Raw genomic sequence first — 19,103 nt, 5'->3', positions numbered from 1 at the left:
GCAGGGCCAGGCTCAAGCAAACTTTGGTTAGGTACATAAATTTAAGAAGCTCCAGTTCTCTTTTCAGAATAGACACACCTCCCAATTTTAGAACAGGCTTCCCAGTTGGCTCAGCAATAAAGAATCAGCCTGCCAATGCAGGAGATGCAGGAGATGTGGGTTCAGTCCCTGAATGGGAAGATCCCCGAGAGGAGTAAATGGCAACCCACTCCAGTATTCTTGCCTGGGAAATCCCATGGATAGAGGACCTGGCGGGTTACGTCCATGGGGTCACAATGATTCAGACACAATTTAGCGACTAAGCACAATTTTAGAATATCTATTCAATAGATTTGCTGTGCACCTACTGTGTTCCAGGCTTCTCAGTTACCACTAGGTAAAGTACCCACTTGCTAATACAAGAGATTTAAAAGACTTGGGTTTGATCCCTGGGATGGGAAGATCCCCTGGAGAGGAAATGACAGCCCACTCCAGTATTCTGGCCTGGAAAATCCTATGGACAGAGGAGCCCGGCAGGCTACAGTCCATGGGAACAAGTTGGACACGACTAATGCAACTTTGCACATGCTACGTTCCAGGCACTCTGGTATTCAGTCTGTGGTATTCATCATGGTGTACAATGGGAACTAGACATATTTCATGCTCTTGAAAAGTTCCCAGTCTGCTGATCCTGCAAGACCCCAGGGGGCTCCTGCTTCCTTTTCCCTGTCTCCCACCTCTTTTTTTTAGCTCCTCATTTGTTTTTCCTTATAAGCACTTGATGCCAGCTTCCCGTAATCTTCCTCACTTTCAACAAAACTAAACTTCCTGTACTTCATTTTCACAGGGCTCCAATCTAGGTAGATACTAGCTGACCTGGTAAACTACTCCAGGTCAAGGGCTAATGGATCCTATCACCAAGGTGATTTGAACATATATTTTAGTGGGGTCTTCCTGCTACTGCTAAGTCACTTCAGTCGTGTCCGACTCTGTGCGACCCCATAGACGGCAGCCCATCAGGCTCCCCCGTCCCTGGGATTCTCCAGGCAAGAACACTGGAGTGGGTTGCCATTTCCTTCTCCAATGCATGAAAGTGAAAAGTGAAAGTGAAGTCACTCAGTCGTGAAGTCACTCAGTCGTGTCTGACTCTTAGCGACCCCATGGACTGGAGCCTACCAGGCTCCTCCATCCATGGGATCCTCCAGGCAAGAGTACTGGAGTAGGGTGCCATTGCCTTCTCCAGGGGTCTTCCTGAAGAAGACTAAAATCACTTAGACCTTTGTGTTGGGCTCATGGAAACAAGTGATGCAGTCCTATCTCACCCATGTGCTAACTAGTTGCCAGAGGACAGAGTCAAACCTTGATGTTTTTGGTTTAATGCCACTATTTAAATCTATTTCTTTATTAGCCTCAATAGAGTTGAAACACCCAATCACTTTTTATCGTAGAGTAGCTCCTTTCTGTTCCTGGTCAATGTCTCTTCTCATTCTTCTTTATGACATACAGAGGCCCCTCAGAGTAATGCAAAGCTGCCATTGAAAAATACAAAATGAGGTCAACTTGCATTTTTCATCAATTACACTTATTTTCCTAAATTCTGCAGAGCAAGTAGTCAGATGGAATGGCTACCACTATCAAATGTATCAATTCAAATCAGATACAAAATGATCGGAAAGCTACTATTCCTGCTTGTTATACATGGTGATCACTCCAAGCAGGTCTTGATCTGTGCTCCTGGCCATTTGCCAAGTGGGTGTTTGTTTAAAATTTTGGCTCTGTCAGTGTTGATCTTGTTTCTGATAGCATGTAATTATTCAAAATAAAAATATATTAGTCCAAATTAAGAAACACAACTCCTTCACTTAGTTGAACTGAATTATAGTGGATATATATTCAATAACAAGAAAAAGAAGTCAAGAAATATGAAAATAGAGTTTGTGTCCCAAGAAGTCAACTTTTTCAATGGTACATAATTGTTTTTCTTCATACTAATATCTACCTTTAATATTAAGAAGGCCCTTTAGCAGATTATACCAGCTACCCTTCAATATTTCCTTGGATTTGATTTTTTTTAACTTACTCTCATATCTCCTGGACAATATGAACAAAGTGTATAAATAAACCTTAGGAATTTACACCTCAGGAAATTAAAAGTGCCATAAAAGAGTCTGGGATTAGCAGATGCAAACTATTATATATAGAATAGATAAAAAAGGTCCTACTCTATAGCACAGGGAACTATATTCAATATCCTGTAAAAACCATTATGGAAAAGATATGAAAAAGAATGTATGTGTGTGAAGCACTTGCTGTATAGCAGAAATTATCACAATATTATAAATCAACTATACTTCAACAAAAAAATTTTTTTAAGATAAATCCAAATTTTTTTAAATGCCATAGGAAAAAGGAACTGAACAGTATTGATGCTTTTTACATAGTACACTTTGTACATGTTATTTCATGTTTCTCTTGAGAGCCCTGTCAAATCACGTAGATTGCTTAGAATTATCCTCACCTAACAGATGAGGAAAATAAAAGCCAGGAGAGACTCTGAAACTTGTCAGTAAGTGACATTGTTCATATTCAGCCTCATGTCCATCTGGGTCTAGATCACAAGCACCTTCCATGACACCCGAAAAACATTATTCTAAGTGCAGGGTATGAATTTCAAATGAAAAGACAGACTTGGTATGAAATGAGAATGCTATCAAGGATGTAGCACCTTATGGTGTCCAGTAGAACACAATAAAAATAGAAAAAATTTAAAGGGCTTTGTGGTTACACATTTAATGTACATTAGTGATTAACAAACTGTGTTGATCATTTGTGGAGGCTTTTAAATGTAATTTTCAAAGAACAGCCATTTAGAGATTAAACATTATAGTGCAGTGTGTGCACGTCATTGGTGAGAAATTTAACCTCACTATTGCTATAAACAGTTTAGGATAAAAACCCTGACTCTGAGAGTAATGGAGAAGCTTATCACATTTAAGCTTTATTGATTTCTGCTCCACAGTATGTTTCAGTGTATTTAGAATATCGTTCTTGTGGCTAATATGATTGATTGTGCAATTAGTTAAAAACAGATTTATTTGATCCTAATCTTCACTCTAAAGATTTTGAACAATGCTATTAGGTCATTCCTTTATCCATTAAAAATTTTTGTAAAACAGATTGGGGTTCCATGCTGCTGCTGCTGCTGCTAAGTCGCTTCAGTCGTGTCCGACTCTGTGCAACCCCATAGACGGCCTCCTACCAGGCTCCTCTGTTCCTGGGATTCTCCAGGCAAGAACACTGGAGTGGGTTGCCATTTCCTTCTCCAATGCATGAAAGTGAAAAGTGAAAGTGAAGTCGCTCAGTCGTGTCCAACTCTTAGCGACCTCATGGACTGCAGCCTACCAGGCTCCTCCAGGTTCCATATAAGCATGCAATTGCCATATGACCATGTCAAACACTGCATTTGGGAGCATTTACGCCCAGTAAACAAAAAAAATATGTTTACCTGAAAATCTGTATACTATTGTTCCTACAGCTATATTTGTAATAGCCCCAAACTGGAAAAAACTCAGATGTCCTTCAGCTGGTAGCTGGTTAAACAAACTGTGGTACATCCATACTATGGAGTACTATTCAACCATAAAAAGAAACAAATTATTGCTGGGTAAAACAATCTGAATGAATCGCCAGGGAATTATCCAGAGTTGAAAAAGGCAACTCTAAAAGGTTACACAATGTATGGTTCCATTTACATAATATACTTAAAATGACACAATTGCAGAACTGGAGAACAGATTCCTGGTTGCCAGAGGTTAAGGAGAGGGTGAGAATAAGAGCGAAGTAGGTGTGGCATTAAAAGACAAGAGGAGAGACCCCTGTGGTGATGAAAACATTCCATACCTGGACGACTTTGATATTATAAACCAGTGTTATCACTGAAGAAATAATACTATTATTTCTTACAACTGCATGGGAGTCTTCAACAATCTCCAAAAAAAAAGTTTACTGAAAAAAAAAGATGCTGAATACCTAAGGCACTGGAACTACAGAAAGAATAAAGATTCCTCAAAGGACACTAAATACCTACAAGAAAGAAGGTAATTCCACAGTTGTGTGGTAAATTCTCTATTCTGCATACATGTCATGGAGATACAGAGACAAAGCACTGTTGAACTTATACATGGAACAGGGTAAATGAAAAGATTTCCAGAGAAGGGGATGCTACAGCAGAGGCTTGAAAAATTACTAGGAGGTATTCTGGCAAAGAAAGGGGAGAAATTGGTGAAGGGCATTCCAGCCAGAGGGAGCAGCAAGTGCCAAGGCAAGGAGATTGGAAACAAAGTAATGCCTTTAGGAAACTATGAAGTTCGGGATGTCCTGTGTCTGGTGGGTCAAGTTGCCGGGAGAGACAAGGCTCGTGTCAGTCCTAAAGCACAGTCCAGGTCTCGAGATATATTATTTTAAGAGGCTTGAAGTATATCCTGTAGGGCATAGCTAGAGATTATAGGTCTGTCTGTCTGTTTATAGCAATAAATAAGATGTAGCTTTTAAAGGCCATGGAGGTGGAGACTGAACTGTGGGCTGATGGTGGGGACCAGAGGTAGCCAGTGATACATGATAAAGATTTAAAATACAGCAGTGACAGGACTTCCCTGGTGATCCAGTAGTTAAGAATCTGTCTTCTGAAGCAGGGGATGTAGGTTTGATTCCTGCTCAGGGAACTAAGATCCCACATGCTGCAGGGACAACCCGGCCCACCCGCCACAACTAAAGAAGTGCACGTGCCACCACTAGAGAGCCTGTGCAGCACAACTACTGAGCCCACATGCTCTAGAGCCCGTGGTTCACAAGAGAAGCCTGTGTGCTGCAACTGGAGAAGTGCCCGCACGCTGCAACGAAGACCCAGCACAGCCAAAAAAATAATCAGATCAGATCAGATCAGTCGCTCAGTCGTGTCCGACTCTTTGCGACCCCATGAATCGCAGCACACCAGGCCTCCCTGTCCATCACCAACTCCTGGAGTTCACTCAGACTCACGTCCATCGAGTCAGTGATGCCATCCAGCCATCTCATCCTCTGTCGTCCCCTTCTCTTGCCCCCATCCCTCCCAGCATCAGAGTCTTTTCCAATGAGTCAACTCTTCACATGAGGTGGCCAAAGTACTGGAGTTTCAGCTTTAGCATCATTCCTTCCAAAGAAATCCTAGGGCTAACCCACAGAGCTTCCCTGATAGCTGAGTTGGTAAGGAATCCACCCGCAATGCAGGAGACCCTGGTTTGATTCCTCGGTCAGGAAGATCCCTTGGAGAAGGGAAAGGCTACCCACTCCAGGATTCTGGCCTGGAGAATTTTATGGACTGTGTAGTCCATGGGGTCACAAAGAGTCAGACACAATTGAGGGACTTTCACTTCACTTCACAGCAGTGACAACAGGAATGTAGAAAAAGGGTGGATCTGAGACACTAAACAGAGACATAATCCAACAGTATATGGTCACCGAGTGTGATAAAGGAAAACTCTAGGCATGACTGAAAATGAGCAGGGTTAGAATGTTGCTTCCCAGCCAAGAACAGACATCCCTAATGAATAATCATGCAAGTGTTGAAAAGTGAAAGTGTTAGTTGCTCAGTCATGTCTTGACTCTGTGCAACCCCATCGACTGTAGGCCCCTGGGCTCTTCTGTCCATGGAATTCTCCAGGCAAGAATACTGGAGTTGGTTGCCATGCCCTTCTCCAGGGGATTTTCCCAACCTGGGAGCAGTGTGTGTCATGAGACATATCCAAGTGGAAATATGTAATAAGAAACTGGATATTTCAGTATATAACTTAGGATGAAAATTGGGACCTGGCATTGTAATAGCATATATGTGGTATTAATAGCATATATGTGGAAATTAAATCAAGACAGTTACAGTCTAACTATAGTATGTAAAAGGACAAGAAAAAAAAGATTAAGAGCAGAACCCTTAAGAACATGGATACAGGAATTTCCTTGAAGGTCCACTGGTTAAGACTCCACACTGCTAGTGCAGGGGACATGGGTTTGATCCCTGGTCAAAGAACTAAGATACCATATGCTGCTGCTGCTACTGCTAAGTCGCTTCAATCATGTCGGACTCTGTACAACCCCATAGATGGCAGCCAACCAGGCTCCACCGTCCCTGGATTCTCCAAGCAAGAACACTGGATTGGGTTGCCATTTCCTTCTCCAATGCATGAAAGTGAAAAGTGAAAGTGAAGTCGCTCAGTCGTGTCCGACTCTTCACGACCCCATGGACTGCAGCCTACTAGGCTCCTCCGTCTATGGGATTTTCCAGGGAAGAGTACTGGATACCATATAAGAGTGTGGCAAAAAAAGAAGAAAAAATGGCAAAGGCCATTCTTTCAAATAAGGTCATATTCACAGGTTCCAACAGAATAAAAAATTTATATGCTACCTGATAATAAAATTATTTTCTGTTAAGTGAATTCCATGTTTCATTTTTAAGTGAACCCATTCACTTACAAAAAAGTAATGTCTCTGCTTTTTAATACACTGTCTAGATTTGTAAGAATATACAAGAAGGAAGGAGGGAAGGAAAGGAAAGGAAAAACATCTCACTCATCCACAATGCTTCATGGAGCCCCAATGTCTCCCCATTCCAGATCACGGAAAGTCATCCTATAAAATAAGGCACAATCTGAGTTTCCCCAAACTTCAAATGCCCATGTGATACGACTTCCCATCCTGTCCCTTCGAGGGCACTGAGATTTCTGCTAGATGCAGCTACGGATGTCCCCACCAGGCATTATTCCTCCATCCGGCATGCCACTGAAGCCTTCTATCAAGCATCATAACTAAAGAGCCAGAGTCCTCAAAGTACTAAAAATCCACTGCTACGTGAGGGGAACTGTGCCCTCTCCCCTCCCTGTTGTCACTGTTAGAGGTGCTCCCAATGCAGCGCTGCTCCTGTTTCCACTGCCTTACAGACCCGAGTGAAAGAACGCTTTCCCTTTTTTTTTTTTTTTTTAATTCACAGACTTCTTTTTCTCTCTAGGATTCAGACATAGATTGTTGTATATCTATCTTTTTATATTTGTCCATTCATTTCAAAAGTGGGTGGTTAAGTATTTAGTGTTAAAGAAGGCTTAATTTAAAAATCAAAACACATAAATATTTAATTAGAACTGACATGAGTTATAAATTATTGAAGTCAGTCCAGAAGTCATTTTGCAGCAGGTCTCATGACAATCAACATAGCTTCCATTCTCAGTGTTTCATTCCAGTGGTCCCACTATTACCATGATACAGTCCTCTGCCTCTGATGATCTCTGGGCATCTTCCTACTTCTGTTTCAAATACTGGGCTGGAAGCACTCTTCCCACATCTCCAGGCCAAATTCCCAAGAAAGAAACTGACTGAAGAAAGCTAATTACCATGACACTTGCATGGACATTTGTGTTACATCTCATGGGCCACTGATCCACCTTTGGGTCAGCTGTGGCCACATGGTAATCTCAGGTGGCACCAGCATGAATACATTCAGAAGAGCCTCCCAGAAGGGGGGCGAGAGGAGAGATGGTTGGATGGCATTACTGATTCAATGGACATAAGTTTGAGCAAATTCCATGATATGGTGAAGGATAGAGAAGGCGATGGCACCCCACTCCAGTACTGTTGCCTGGAAAACCCCATGGATGGAGGAGCCTGGTGGGCTACAGTCCATGGGGTCGCTGAGGGTCAGACACGACTGAGCAACTTCACTTTCACTTTTCAGTTTCATGCATTGGAGAAGGAAATGGCAACCCACTCCAGTGATCTTGCCTAGAGAATCTCAGGGACGGAGGAGCCTGGTGGGCTGCTGTCTATGGGGTCGCACAGAGTGGGACACGACTGAAGCGACTTAGCAGCAGCAGCAGAGAAGCCTTGTGGGCTGCAGTTCATGCAGTTGCAAACAGTCAGATGCAACTTAGCAACTGAATAGCAACAATACACAGAAAACTTCAGCAGAGCTAAGGTACTGGCCACAGAGTAAGTTTTTAAATATTAGTTTTAGCTTCATGGCTTAAAGAAGATTCCCCACATTTCCTTTTACACAATGTTTAAGTCCATTTAGGATTTATTTAAATTTTTCTAGTTTTACTTATAATATATCTTCCCTTGAACCCTAATAATAGATAAAGCTTTTGGGGGCTAACAATATGTTTGGCAGTTTTCTAAGAATGTTTTATGGATTCACTGACTTAACCCTCACAACACAAAGTTCTGTTATTATCCCTATTTTACTAGTAAGAAAACTGAGACACAAAAAGGTTAAATACTTGTACAAGGACACATAGCTAGTAAATGGTTGAATTTAAATTCGGGTAGTTTATAAAGGCTTCAAAGCCTAGAAGTTATAAGTAAACCATACAGCCTTTCAAACATCAACTTATACTACTTGTACAATAACGATACACAAATCACTGGCATCATGAGTGACTGTTACCATACATGTAGCAAAACACAGGCTAAGGATTCTACAAACATGGATGCAAAACTGACGTTCTCCCCAGTTGCCATTATAACTAAACATTCGCATTATAATTTGAAGTCTGTGACGAAGATATAACATTTGCTCTAAGCATTATATAAGCTACACCCCAAATTTTGATATATTCCACCTTTTATCGTTCATTTCACTAGATTTTCTCATTTCATTGCAATTTCTTCATCAATCCACTAAACATTTAGAAGCGTTTGTTTCAATTCCAGACATCTGGGGATTTTCCGTTTTCTTGTTAATTTCTAGTTTAAGTCTATCATGGTCAGAGAAAATACTCCGTGGTTTTGGTGCTTTGAATGTGTTAGGGCTTTCTTTACGGCTCAGTGTATGCTCGATTTTGGTAAAATCCTATGTACATTAGATTTCTCTATCTCTAACTATTTCAAAAGACTGACCTTAGCCGAGAAAACCTCGAAGGTCCCTTCTGACACCAAGTGTGTGAGATGCCAAGAATAAAGTAACCGGTGAGAGTTACTTCTAGTTCTTGTTTTTCTTCCAGTTAGTCTTTTCTCTTTGATTTTCACAATGAAACATATATTGCTTCTAATTAAACACAGAATAAGAAAAAACCCGCTGTACTTGCTATACAGTTTTGCACTCTTGTCATCGATATGTAGACGCGGCCCGCCGCCCCTACGCGCTCAGGTAGCGGAGCTCCTACGGAGACCCACCTCCCCGGCACAAAGGCGCGCCCGCGCGGACCCTGGCCCCGCCCCCTTTCCTTCATAACCACGCCCCCTACACTCCCCAACCACGCCCCCTCCAGTCGCCAACCACACCGATCGAAGCCAGGGCCGAGGGGTGGAGCCCGCAGCGGCGTGCTGACGTCAGAGAGGGCTGCGACACCGCCCGGTCCGCCCGGGCGCTGACGGCGGTGGACGCTCAGTTCGCGGAGCCGGGCCTGGGTAGCGGCGGGGCCGTAGGACCTCGCGCGGTGTCCGCGGGCTCCGGGGCGGGGGCTGCGGCGGCGGCGAAGCCCCCTCCCCGGGGAGGCGGGGCCTGGGTGAGCTCCCCGCTTGGGGAGCGGCGGCGGCCGGGAAGGATGCATCAGAAGCTGCTGAAAAGCGCACATTATATCGAGCTGGGCAGCTACCAGTACTGGCCGGTCCTGGTGCCCCGCGGCATCCGCCTCTACACCTACGAGCAGATCCCTGTGTCCCTCAAGGACAACCCGTACATCACCGACGGCTACCGGGCCTACCTGCCTTCCAGGCTGTGTATCAAAAGGTACAGACTGGCCGCCTCCGCTGGGTGCGCCAGTGGGGAGCGCCGGCGGCTCCTCCTCCTCTAAACCCTTTTTGTCTGGTCCGCCTGCTGCTTTCCCCGCTGTTCTCCGCGCCCCTTGTTCCCTAGCTGCTCCATCCTTTTCTGCCACCTCTCCTCTCTTCGTGATCTTTCTTTCTCCCCCGCCGGGGTACTTGATCCATGGACTAATGACGGTAACAATGATCATAGTCACTAACTCCAGTGGGGCTTTGCTGTTTACAAAGGGTTCACATCCTTTATTCCATTCGGTGTTTATTGGGGGTACATGTTGGAATCGACCCCACTGGCAATGGAGAGGACATACTTGCTCCTATGTATACCTAAGCTTTGTTTATTTTTAAGGCAGCCGTATGGAAATTCAGATATTTGGGGCCAGATAAATGCTGGTATAATAAGAAACAAGTTCACATTGGCATAGAAATTTTTAAAAATTCCTGATTCATGCATTTAGTAGATAGTATGGAGCCCCCTCAGTATGGCCCTTGTTCTCGTGAATCTACTGAACTCTAGCCTGGATGACACACATTAAAGAGCTAATTACACTATTACGTAATAACCATTGTGAAAAACGCTGTGTGGGAAAAGCACAATGGCAGAGGGGGCCTATAAGGTGGTGCCGCCCTTCATTAGAGCACTATAGAAACATCTTTAAAAAAAGGAATGTCTTCATCTACATTCTTAAAATTGAGTCCCTTGAAAGCCTGAGTTTAAAAAGAAAACAAAACTGAAAAATTAGCGTTCTAGTTCTTAGACTAGATTTCTGTTAAAACTCACTTGCCTGCATGCTCAGTCTTTAAGTCCTATACAACTCTTTTGCGACCTTATGGACTGTAGCCCACCAGGCTCCTCTGTTCATGGACGTCTCCAGGCAAGAATATTGGAGTGGGTTGCCATTTCCTTCTCCAGGAGATCTTCCTGACCCAGGGATCAAACCTCCATCTCCTGCATTGGCAGGCAGATTCTTTACCACCGAGCCACCTAGGAAGCCCTACAACTCACTATATGTACTTAATTACAGGACCCCACTTTAAGACAATTGAGATACTGATGTTGGTTAGCTCTAGGTCAGTGTAGTGACAGACCCCACTGCTGGAATGTGAGCTATTGAGTTGCTTAAGCAGCAACCATGTGTTTGATTCTTGATCTTCTTTTTGGCACCGTCTTTCTGCTGTTCCTTCACCCTGCCTGCCTTTGAAGTTCTTCTCTAACTCAGAGTCACAAGGTGACATCACTGTCCATCTCTGCTTGGCTTCAATAAATGGCCCAGGGCATTTGACAGTTTGAATCCTGAGTGCCATTTCCTCCCCATCACCTTCTTTGCATAAGTTATTACACAAGAAATCAGAGCTAGCCCCTGCTGTGGATGTGAAGTTCCACATGGATAGAGCGGGTAATGAACTATCTTAAATAATAGCTTTAAACCCACCTCTGCATTCTTATGTTAAGGTCTAAATCTCATAGATCAAGGAGTGAAAATACAGTGCTTTAGATCTCAGGCCGTTGAGTGAAAAAGACTTGAGTATGCAGATCTGCCACTTCACAGCTGTGGGACCTTGAACAAAAGTTAACCTCTCTCTGCCTTACTCTCCCTGTTTGTAAGAATGAGGGTAATTATAGTATCTACTTCAGAAAGTAGTAAGGACTAAATGAGTCCTTGTGTATGTAAATACTACACCCAGCCTGGCACATAATAAACACTCAGTAAATGGTGACTTGTTAACACCATGACCTTTGAATTTGAAGCCGGATAGATGCTGATGAAGAAATTGATTGTTGATTTTGCAGCTGATCAGAGTATGTGTCTAACTTCTCATTGATTAAGAGTAGCTCCCCTCCTAGGGATATTCTTCTAAGTGCCCTTCCTACCAGCTTGGTGTTTTCCAGGTTCAGCTTTTGCCCTCTCTTCTTTTAGCTGCCTAGAAGGCCAGCTGTGTGTCTATATCTATATAGATACCGATATCTATCTCTTAGATATAAGGAGAGGTTTAGTAGGTCACAGCTGTTCTGCCAGTACTGTTAGTTGGAAGGAACGTGCCATGATTGTGCCTCTCTGCTCACTTAACCAGGTTACCCTGGGTTTCACCACATGAAAAGTTCTGAGGTAACGGATGTGTACTGGCTGTCAAACAGTCCTGGGCTTAGATATGTTTCCTCACATTCCTGAATCTCTTCTCCCCCTCCCCAGTATAAGTAGTGTTTATACTTGGAGCTTGTACAGGATAAAGGCTGACATTAATGATACGAGATCCACTCTATCCTTGATATAGTTTGATTGTGTGAGACTCTGCTGTGTTTATGGCATGGGAATATGGGAACCATGGTGACTGCTGCAAATTCTGTGTTAGAGTTATACATTTGCGTGCGTGCTCCCTCATGTCTGACTCTTTGCAACCCCACGGAATGTAGCCTGCAGCCCCTTCTGTCCTTGGGATTTCCCAGGCAAAAATACTGGAGTGGGTTGCCATTTCCTCCTCCAGGGGATCATCCTGACCCAAGGATGGAACCCAAGTCTCTTGCATTGGCAGGTGGGTTCTTTACCACTGAGCCACCTGGGAAGCCCTATTTAAACTCAAAACCAGTTAGGGCATATTGAAAGATGACAACAAGTACTGATACTAAAAGTTCAGTTTAGTTCAGTCGCTCAGTCGTGTCCGACTCTTTGCGACCCCATGAATCGCAGCACGCCAGGCCTCCCTGTCCATCCCCAACTCCCGGAGTTCACTCAGACTCATGTCCATCAAGTCAGTGATGCCATCCAGCCATTACATCCTCTGTCGTCCCCTTCTCCTCCTGCCCCCAATCCCTCCCAGCATCAGGGTCATTTCCAATGAGTCAACTCTTTGCATGAGGTGGCCAAACTATTAGAGTTTCAGCTTTAGCATCAGTGTTTCCAATGAACACCCAGGACTGATCTCCTTTAGAATGGACTGGTTGGGTCTCCTTGCAGTCCAAGGGGCTCTCAAGAGTCTTCCCCAACACCACATTTCAAAAGCATCAATTCTTCGGCGCTCAGCTTTCTTCACAGTCCAACTCTCACATCCATACATGACCACTGGAAAAACCATAGCCTTGACTAGACGGACCTTTGTTGGCGAAGTAATGTCTCTGCTTTTGAATATGCTATCTAGGTTGGTCATAACTTTCCTTCCAAGGAGTAAGCATATTTTAATTTCATGGCTGCAGTCACCATCTGCAGTGATTTTGGAGCCCAGAAAAATAAAGTCTGACACTGTTTCCACTGTTTCCCCATCTATTTGCCATGAAGTGATGGGGCCAGATGCCATGATCTTCGTTTTCTGAATGTTGAGCTTTAAGCCAACTTTTTCACTCTCCTCTTTCACTTTCATCAAGAGGCTTTTTAGTTCCTCTTCACTTTCTGCCATAAGGGTGGTGTCATCTGCATATCTGAGGTTATTGATATTTCTCCTGGCAATCTTGATTCCAGTTGTGCTTCTTCCAGCCCAGCGTTTGTCATGATGTACTCTGTATAGAAGTTAAATAAGCACGGTGACAATATACAGCCTTGACGTACTCCTTTTCCTATTTGGAACCAGTCTGTTGTTCCATGTCCAGTTCTAACTGTTGCTTCCTGACCTGCATATAGGTTTCTCAAGAGGCAGGTCAGGTGGTCTGGTATTCCCATCTCTTTCAGAATTTTCCAGTTTTTGTGATCCACACAGTCAAAGGCTTTGGCATAGTCAATAAAGCAGAAATATATGCTTTTCTGGAACTCTCCTGCTTTTTCCATGATCCAGCAGATGTTGGCAATCTGATCTCTGGTTCCTCTGCCTTTTCTAAAACCAGCTTGAACATCAGGAAGTTCACGATTCACGTATTGCTGAAGCCTGGCTTGGAGAATTTTGAGCATTACTTTACTAGTGTGTGAGATGAGTGCAATTATGCGGTAGTTTGAGCATTCTTTGGCAATGCCTTTCTTTGGGATTGGAATGAAAACTGACCTTTTCCAGTCCTGTGGCCACTGCTGAGTTTTCCAAATTTGCTGGCGTATTGAGTGCAGCACTTTCACAGCATCATCTTTCAGGATTTGAAATAGCTCAACTGGAATTCCATCACCTCCACTAGCTTTGTTTGTAGTGATGCTTTCTAAGGCCCAGTTGACTTCACATTCCAGGATGTCTGGCTCTAGGTCAGTGATAACATCATCATGATTATCTGAGTCATGAAGATCTTTTTTGTACAGTTCTTCTGTGTTTTCTTGCCACCTCTTCTTAATATCTTCTGCTTCTCTTAGATCCATACCATTTCTGTCCTTTATCAAGCCCATCTTTGCATGAAATGTTCCCTTGGTATCTCTCATTTTCTTGAAGAGATCTCTAGTCTTTCCCATTCTGTTGTTTTCTCTGTTTCTTTGCACTGATCGCTGAGGAAGGCTTTTTCATCTCTTCTTGCTATTTTTTGGAACTCTGCATTCAGATGCTTATATCTTTCCTTTATGGCTTCCCTGGTAGCTCAGCTGGGAAAGATACTAAAAGTAACCTCCTGTTATTCCAACAAAGAATAAACTCATGCCACCTGGAAACTAGTTTGATTTCAGAACAACCTCAGCAAAGTTGTTGGAGCATGCCTGTCTTAAAGAACATCTCCGGTGGATCCATTTGTATTTATCCTGCTTGTCTCAAGTCCATTTAACTTTGCACTTGCCTGTTATATATACTGAAGTGAAAGTGTTAGTTGCTCAGTCATGTCCGACTCTTTGTGACTCCATGGACTGTAGCCTGCCATGCTCTTCTGTCCATGGAATTTTCCAGGCAAGAATACTGGAGTGGGTAGCCATTCATTCCCTTCTCCAGGGCATCTTCCCAACCCAGGGATCGAACCTGGGTCTCTTGCATTGCAGGCAGGTTCTTTACCATCTGAGCTGCCAGGGAAACCCAGTGTATACTAAAAAGGTATTTTGAAGTATGCCTAAGCTTAGCAGGTTTTCAGATGCCTATTACTGAATGTCAGACTGTGTTAGCTAGCACACAGTTTTAATCTGTATGTTTATTTCTGTAGACACGTAGCATCTAATCTGAGCAGGACCCTGTGCTGAGAACAGTGGTATCATAAAGATTAATGGTGCCAGTTGTCAGGGAATTGATATGCTAGAGAATGAGATGGAATTTATACATAAATAACTGAAATGGTAAATATAATAAGAGATGGGAAGGGGAAAAAAAAAACAAAAAACTGTAAGATCCCAGGATTGATGGAGTTGTGGAAAAACTTAAACTAAATGGTACATCAAATTTAAAAAGGCCAAGATGGAGTTAAGGGCTTAAAGTAGCGAGTATTTGATAACGTCCGCCACCAACCAAATTGTCCCTACCCTTATAAATGCCTCCAGTGAGCCAGCAGATCTGAATCTGAGCTGCATGTTTGTCTGTTTGTTTTTCCAGTTTGTTCATTTTATCTAATGAGACAGTAAACATCTGGAGTCATTTGTTAGGTTTCTTCCTCTTCTTCACGCTGGGAATATATGACATGACATCTGTGTTACCTTCAGCAAGTGCATCCAGAGAAGATTTTGTAATTTGTTCCATTTGTCTCTTCTGCTTCCAGGTAAGTCTCGTTTCACAAGCACTATTGTTGCTAAAGAGAACTTTGGTCCCACAGGCTTGGGCAGGTGGCCTTACTCCACACCCACCACTTGCTACAAAGAGCCCCAAAGCAGCGTGTAAGCTAGCTTATTCGATTTCCTAATAGAAGCACCCAAAGTATGTTTTTCTGAGAGTGTATTTGAAATCCATGAAGTTTGAAAGATTGAGAAAATTTCTTTTTTCTTCCTTTCTCTAGACATCTGTGCTATAAGATTAATCCAGAGATAGAAATCTCTCATTGTGTTCTATTTGCCAACTGAAGTAGAACCCTATTGTGTGCTTAAAACTTGTTTGGGAACATTTCTCACCTTTTATATGTCTATGACTTTTGTACTTGTTTCCTTATTGTCTTAATTCTGTTGCCTCGTTTTGCTGGTATTAATCTTTTCTCTCACTTTAATGTTAATCTCCTTTGGGCCTTTTGCACTTTCCTGATTTGAAATACTTTGTTTCTTCTCTGTGCTGTTTCCTCCATTGACCTAACCTGTTGGTCCCTCAGCACTTTTACTTTTCTTCAGCAATCTGTAAAAAGGCCTTTAAAAGTCATGTTTAATAATTTTTCAAACACGAGTTTCTAAAGAAGAAAGCTAATATGGACCAAAATCCAGATGATATTTTTTAAATTAAAAAAAAAAAACGCAAAGTACAGATAAAACATAAAAATGTAAAGAAAAAAGTATCATCCTTCCTCCCCCAGACATAGGCCAGCACTTCCAGCAGTTAACCTGCTGCTGCCTGAAAGGGGAATCCATAAGTCAACCACACAGCTGTGCTTTCGTTGTGTGTTAATCCATTTCAGGCCTTCATCATCTGACTCAAAACTTTGGACTTAAATGATTAAGAAACACAATGGAAACATCCCCTTCTCCCTTTTCTTCTAATTCTAGTTTCTAGAATAAGATTTTAATTTCTTTGAGGGAAAGAATATTCTGTATTTTCGTGTTATTATTAGAAAATTATTTTTTCTTTCTTTTTTTTTTTACAGTATACTCATTCTCAGGTTTAATTTTTGTCCTGATCAGAGCCTAAACATCTCTTTAAAACCTATCTCTATTTTTAAAATGGAAATGAATCCATTTGCCCATACTTACCTGTCTCAGATGGTAAAGAATCCGCCTGCCATGCAGGAGACCCGACTTTGACCTGTGGATCAGAAAGATCCCCTGGAGAAAGGAATGGCAACCCACTTCAGTATTCTTGCCTGGAGAATTCCATGGACAAAGGAGCCTGGTGGGCTACAGTCCATGGGGTCTCGAGTCAGAGTCAGACACGACTAAGTGACTAACACACACGCCCACTATTAAGATGCTCTTATAATCAATAATCAGAAAAACTGGTTTATGCTCTACTGCTAGTTATATGGATACTATCTCCTTTGAGGATCCCACAAGCTTTCCTCTGACCCTCGGCCTGCCCGTTATCCCCCCAGCCACAGCTGATGTTAGTTCAGGGAATATATGTTTATTTTCATAGTGGTTTAAGAAAGTACTGCATTACAAAACTGAGAAGATGAAATAATTAAAACACCTGCCAATGAAGAAATGCCTAAAGTGTTAGAGTCACTTGCTCAAGGCTGTTCAGTAGGCCAGTAAAGTCCTGTTCTCCTAACTGCTGGTGCAGTGATCTTTCTGTTACACACAGCACAGCTTGCTGAAGTCACATGAGCACACCTGCCCTACTTACAAATACCATTTTTGTTATTTTTATGATATAACTTGTTCACCCAGTTTCTCCAGATTCTTCGAGTCAGCAGGCAGCATGGTAAATCATCAGTGTATGTATTAATACTGATATACATTTAATTTTTTAAAGACATATAACATTTTTTTTCTCTTTCCTGAACTTTTTAAATGCTCATGCTTTCCTACCAATAAGATTAATATAGTGCATTCTAAATAGTAGAGTGTAATTTCAGGGGCTTTGCGCTTTCTCAGAAATCTTTCTATCTTAGAGAAAAATAAAATTTGAGAATGCCTTTCCCTATATTCAGTTCCTTAACATTCAGTTCCAGAAATATTTTTTTCATATCTCCTGTCTATATCCAGGCGCTAAGCCAGGTATTGGGACTCTGGTGCAGAACAAAACCAGCCTGACATCAAGATCACATCCCAGAGGGAGAGTGAGGCAGGGCATTGAAGCATGAAAAATGTGTGGACAGGCCCGGAAGCAAGAGACAGCTTAGCACTTTCTGGACTTGTAGGTGGTGGTTGTCTGTCTACCTGGATGGAGTGAGATATTCCACAGAAGGAAACTTCCCAGAAAACAGACATACTCAATATGTCAGATAATTTTTCAGCCAGTTTTTTTTAAGCAACTCTAACAACATGTCCCTTTCAAAACAGAACATACTTTAGTTTAGGCTAACTCTTCAAACATTCACATGTCCTCTGTGAATACCCTATATTTTATTAATCTTTTCCACTTGATACTGTTATATTTCTCTTTCCAGTTTTACTTTCCTTTTCACAATGAAAGTAGCTTTCTTGTTGTTTCTTTTTATTACTATAAGATACGCTTATGTAGAAATTCGAGCAAACAAGTGGTATTTGGAAGAAAGTATTATAAAAAGCCATTTGAAATTCCACTTGCACGGTGGACATTTGGGGTAAAATCGCTCCAGATGTTTGTGGATGCACACGTGCCTCACACTTGCCTGCCTACCTTTCTACCTCCTCCTGAGAGGCATCGACTCTGCTTATGTCACTCAGCACTGTGGCAGTGAGGTCTTTTCCAGGCAGTGAGAAGGTACCCCTTCATGTTCTCTGGATGTATCCTTTTATCTCAAGGATAATAGAAAACATAACTTCTTAAAGTTACGTTTAATTGGGTCAGTGCACTCTGACTTGCAGTTTAGTAGCCAAAGCCACAGAGCATTAAGGATTTTAGATAGCAGAAGAAGAAATCAGACTCTAGTTAGGAACCTTGTTTTGAACGTTGATATTGAGGCTGTGGGGACTGATTTGTATATTGTTGTTTGTTTTTAGTTGCTAAGTTGGGTCCAGCTGTTTGGAACCCATGGACTGTAGCCTGCCAGGCTCCTCTGTCCATGGGATTCTCCAGGCAAGAATACTGAAGTGGGTTGCCTTTTCCTTCTTCAGAGGATCTCCCAACCCCGGGATCAAACCCGCATCTCTTAAGTCTCCTGCATTGGCAAGGGGATTCTTTACCACTAGCACCACCTAGGAACCCCATAGAATGGCTGCTGCTGTTAAGTCACGTCAGCCATGTCCGACTCTGTGTGACCCCATAGACGGCAGCCCAACAGGCTCCCCTGTCCCTGGGATTCTCCAGGCAAGAATACTAGAGTGGGCTGCCATTTCCTTCTCCAGTGCATGAAAGTGAAAAGTGAAAGTGAAGTTGCTCAGTCGTGTCCGACTCTTCGTGCCCCGTGGACTGTAGCCTACTAGGCTCCTCTGTCCATGGGATTTCCCAGGCACGAGTACTGGAGTGGGTTGCCATTGCCTTCTCCAATAGAATGGCTAGATGACCATTTATCTGGCCCATTTTCCCCATCCCCACTGTCCTTGCCTTAGTGTAGGCTCTAGTCATTGTTTCCTAAGGCTAGTGTTGTAACCTCTCATGTCAACCTTTCTATAAAGGTGCATTAAAATCTTCAGTAGTATCACAGAGTCCATAATATTGAAGTTAAGACTCCTGATGTATAGGACTTGTCCTAATCATATCATGAAGAAGACCACATGGCATTCATTGCTTAGGGTGTTGTGTTCAATATG

At 42.7% G+C, this 19,103-nt stretch overlaps 1 protein-coding gene across 5 annotated transcripts in view; it reads left to right on the top strand.

The window, feature by feature from the left end:
* The first annotated feature begins 9,338 nt into the window (after window positions 1–9,338).
* The window catches only part of PAQR3 (progestin and adipoQ receptor family member 3), a 32,761-nt gene continuing 22,996 nt past the window's right edge, over window positions 9,339–19,103 (top strand). For 3 of the 5 annotated variants that reach the window (XM_027544853.1, XM_027544856.1, XM_027544854.1), the window contains exons 1-2: window positions 9,355–9,730; window positions 15,169–15,331. In XM_027544853.1, the coding sequence (XP_027400654.1) occupies window positions 9,546–9,730; window positions 15,169–15,331 (348 nt within the window). In that variant the 5' untranslated portion in view covers window positions 9,355–9,545. Of the gene's footprint in view, window positions 9,731–15,168; window positions 15,332–19,103 lie in introns of all 5 variants that reach the window. The other 2 variants (XM_027544852.1, XM_027544857.1) reach the window with 2 other exon arrangements.

This window comes from Bos indicus x Bos taurus, chromosome 6, assembly GCF_003369695.1.
Source record: "Bos indicus x Bos taurus breed Angus x Brahman F1 hybrid chromosome 6, Bos_hybrid_MaternalHap_v2.0, whole genome shotgun sequence".
Lineage (NCBI taxonomy): Eukaryota > Metazoa > Chordata > Mammalia > Artiodactyla > Bovidae > Bos > Bos indicus x Bos taurus.
This window is presented reverse-complemented; position numbering and strand designations above follow the sequence as displayed.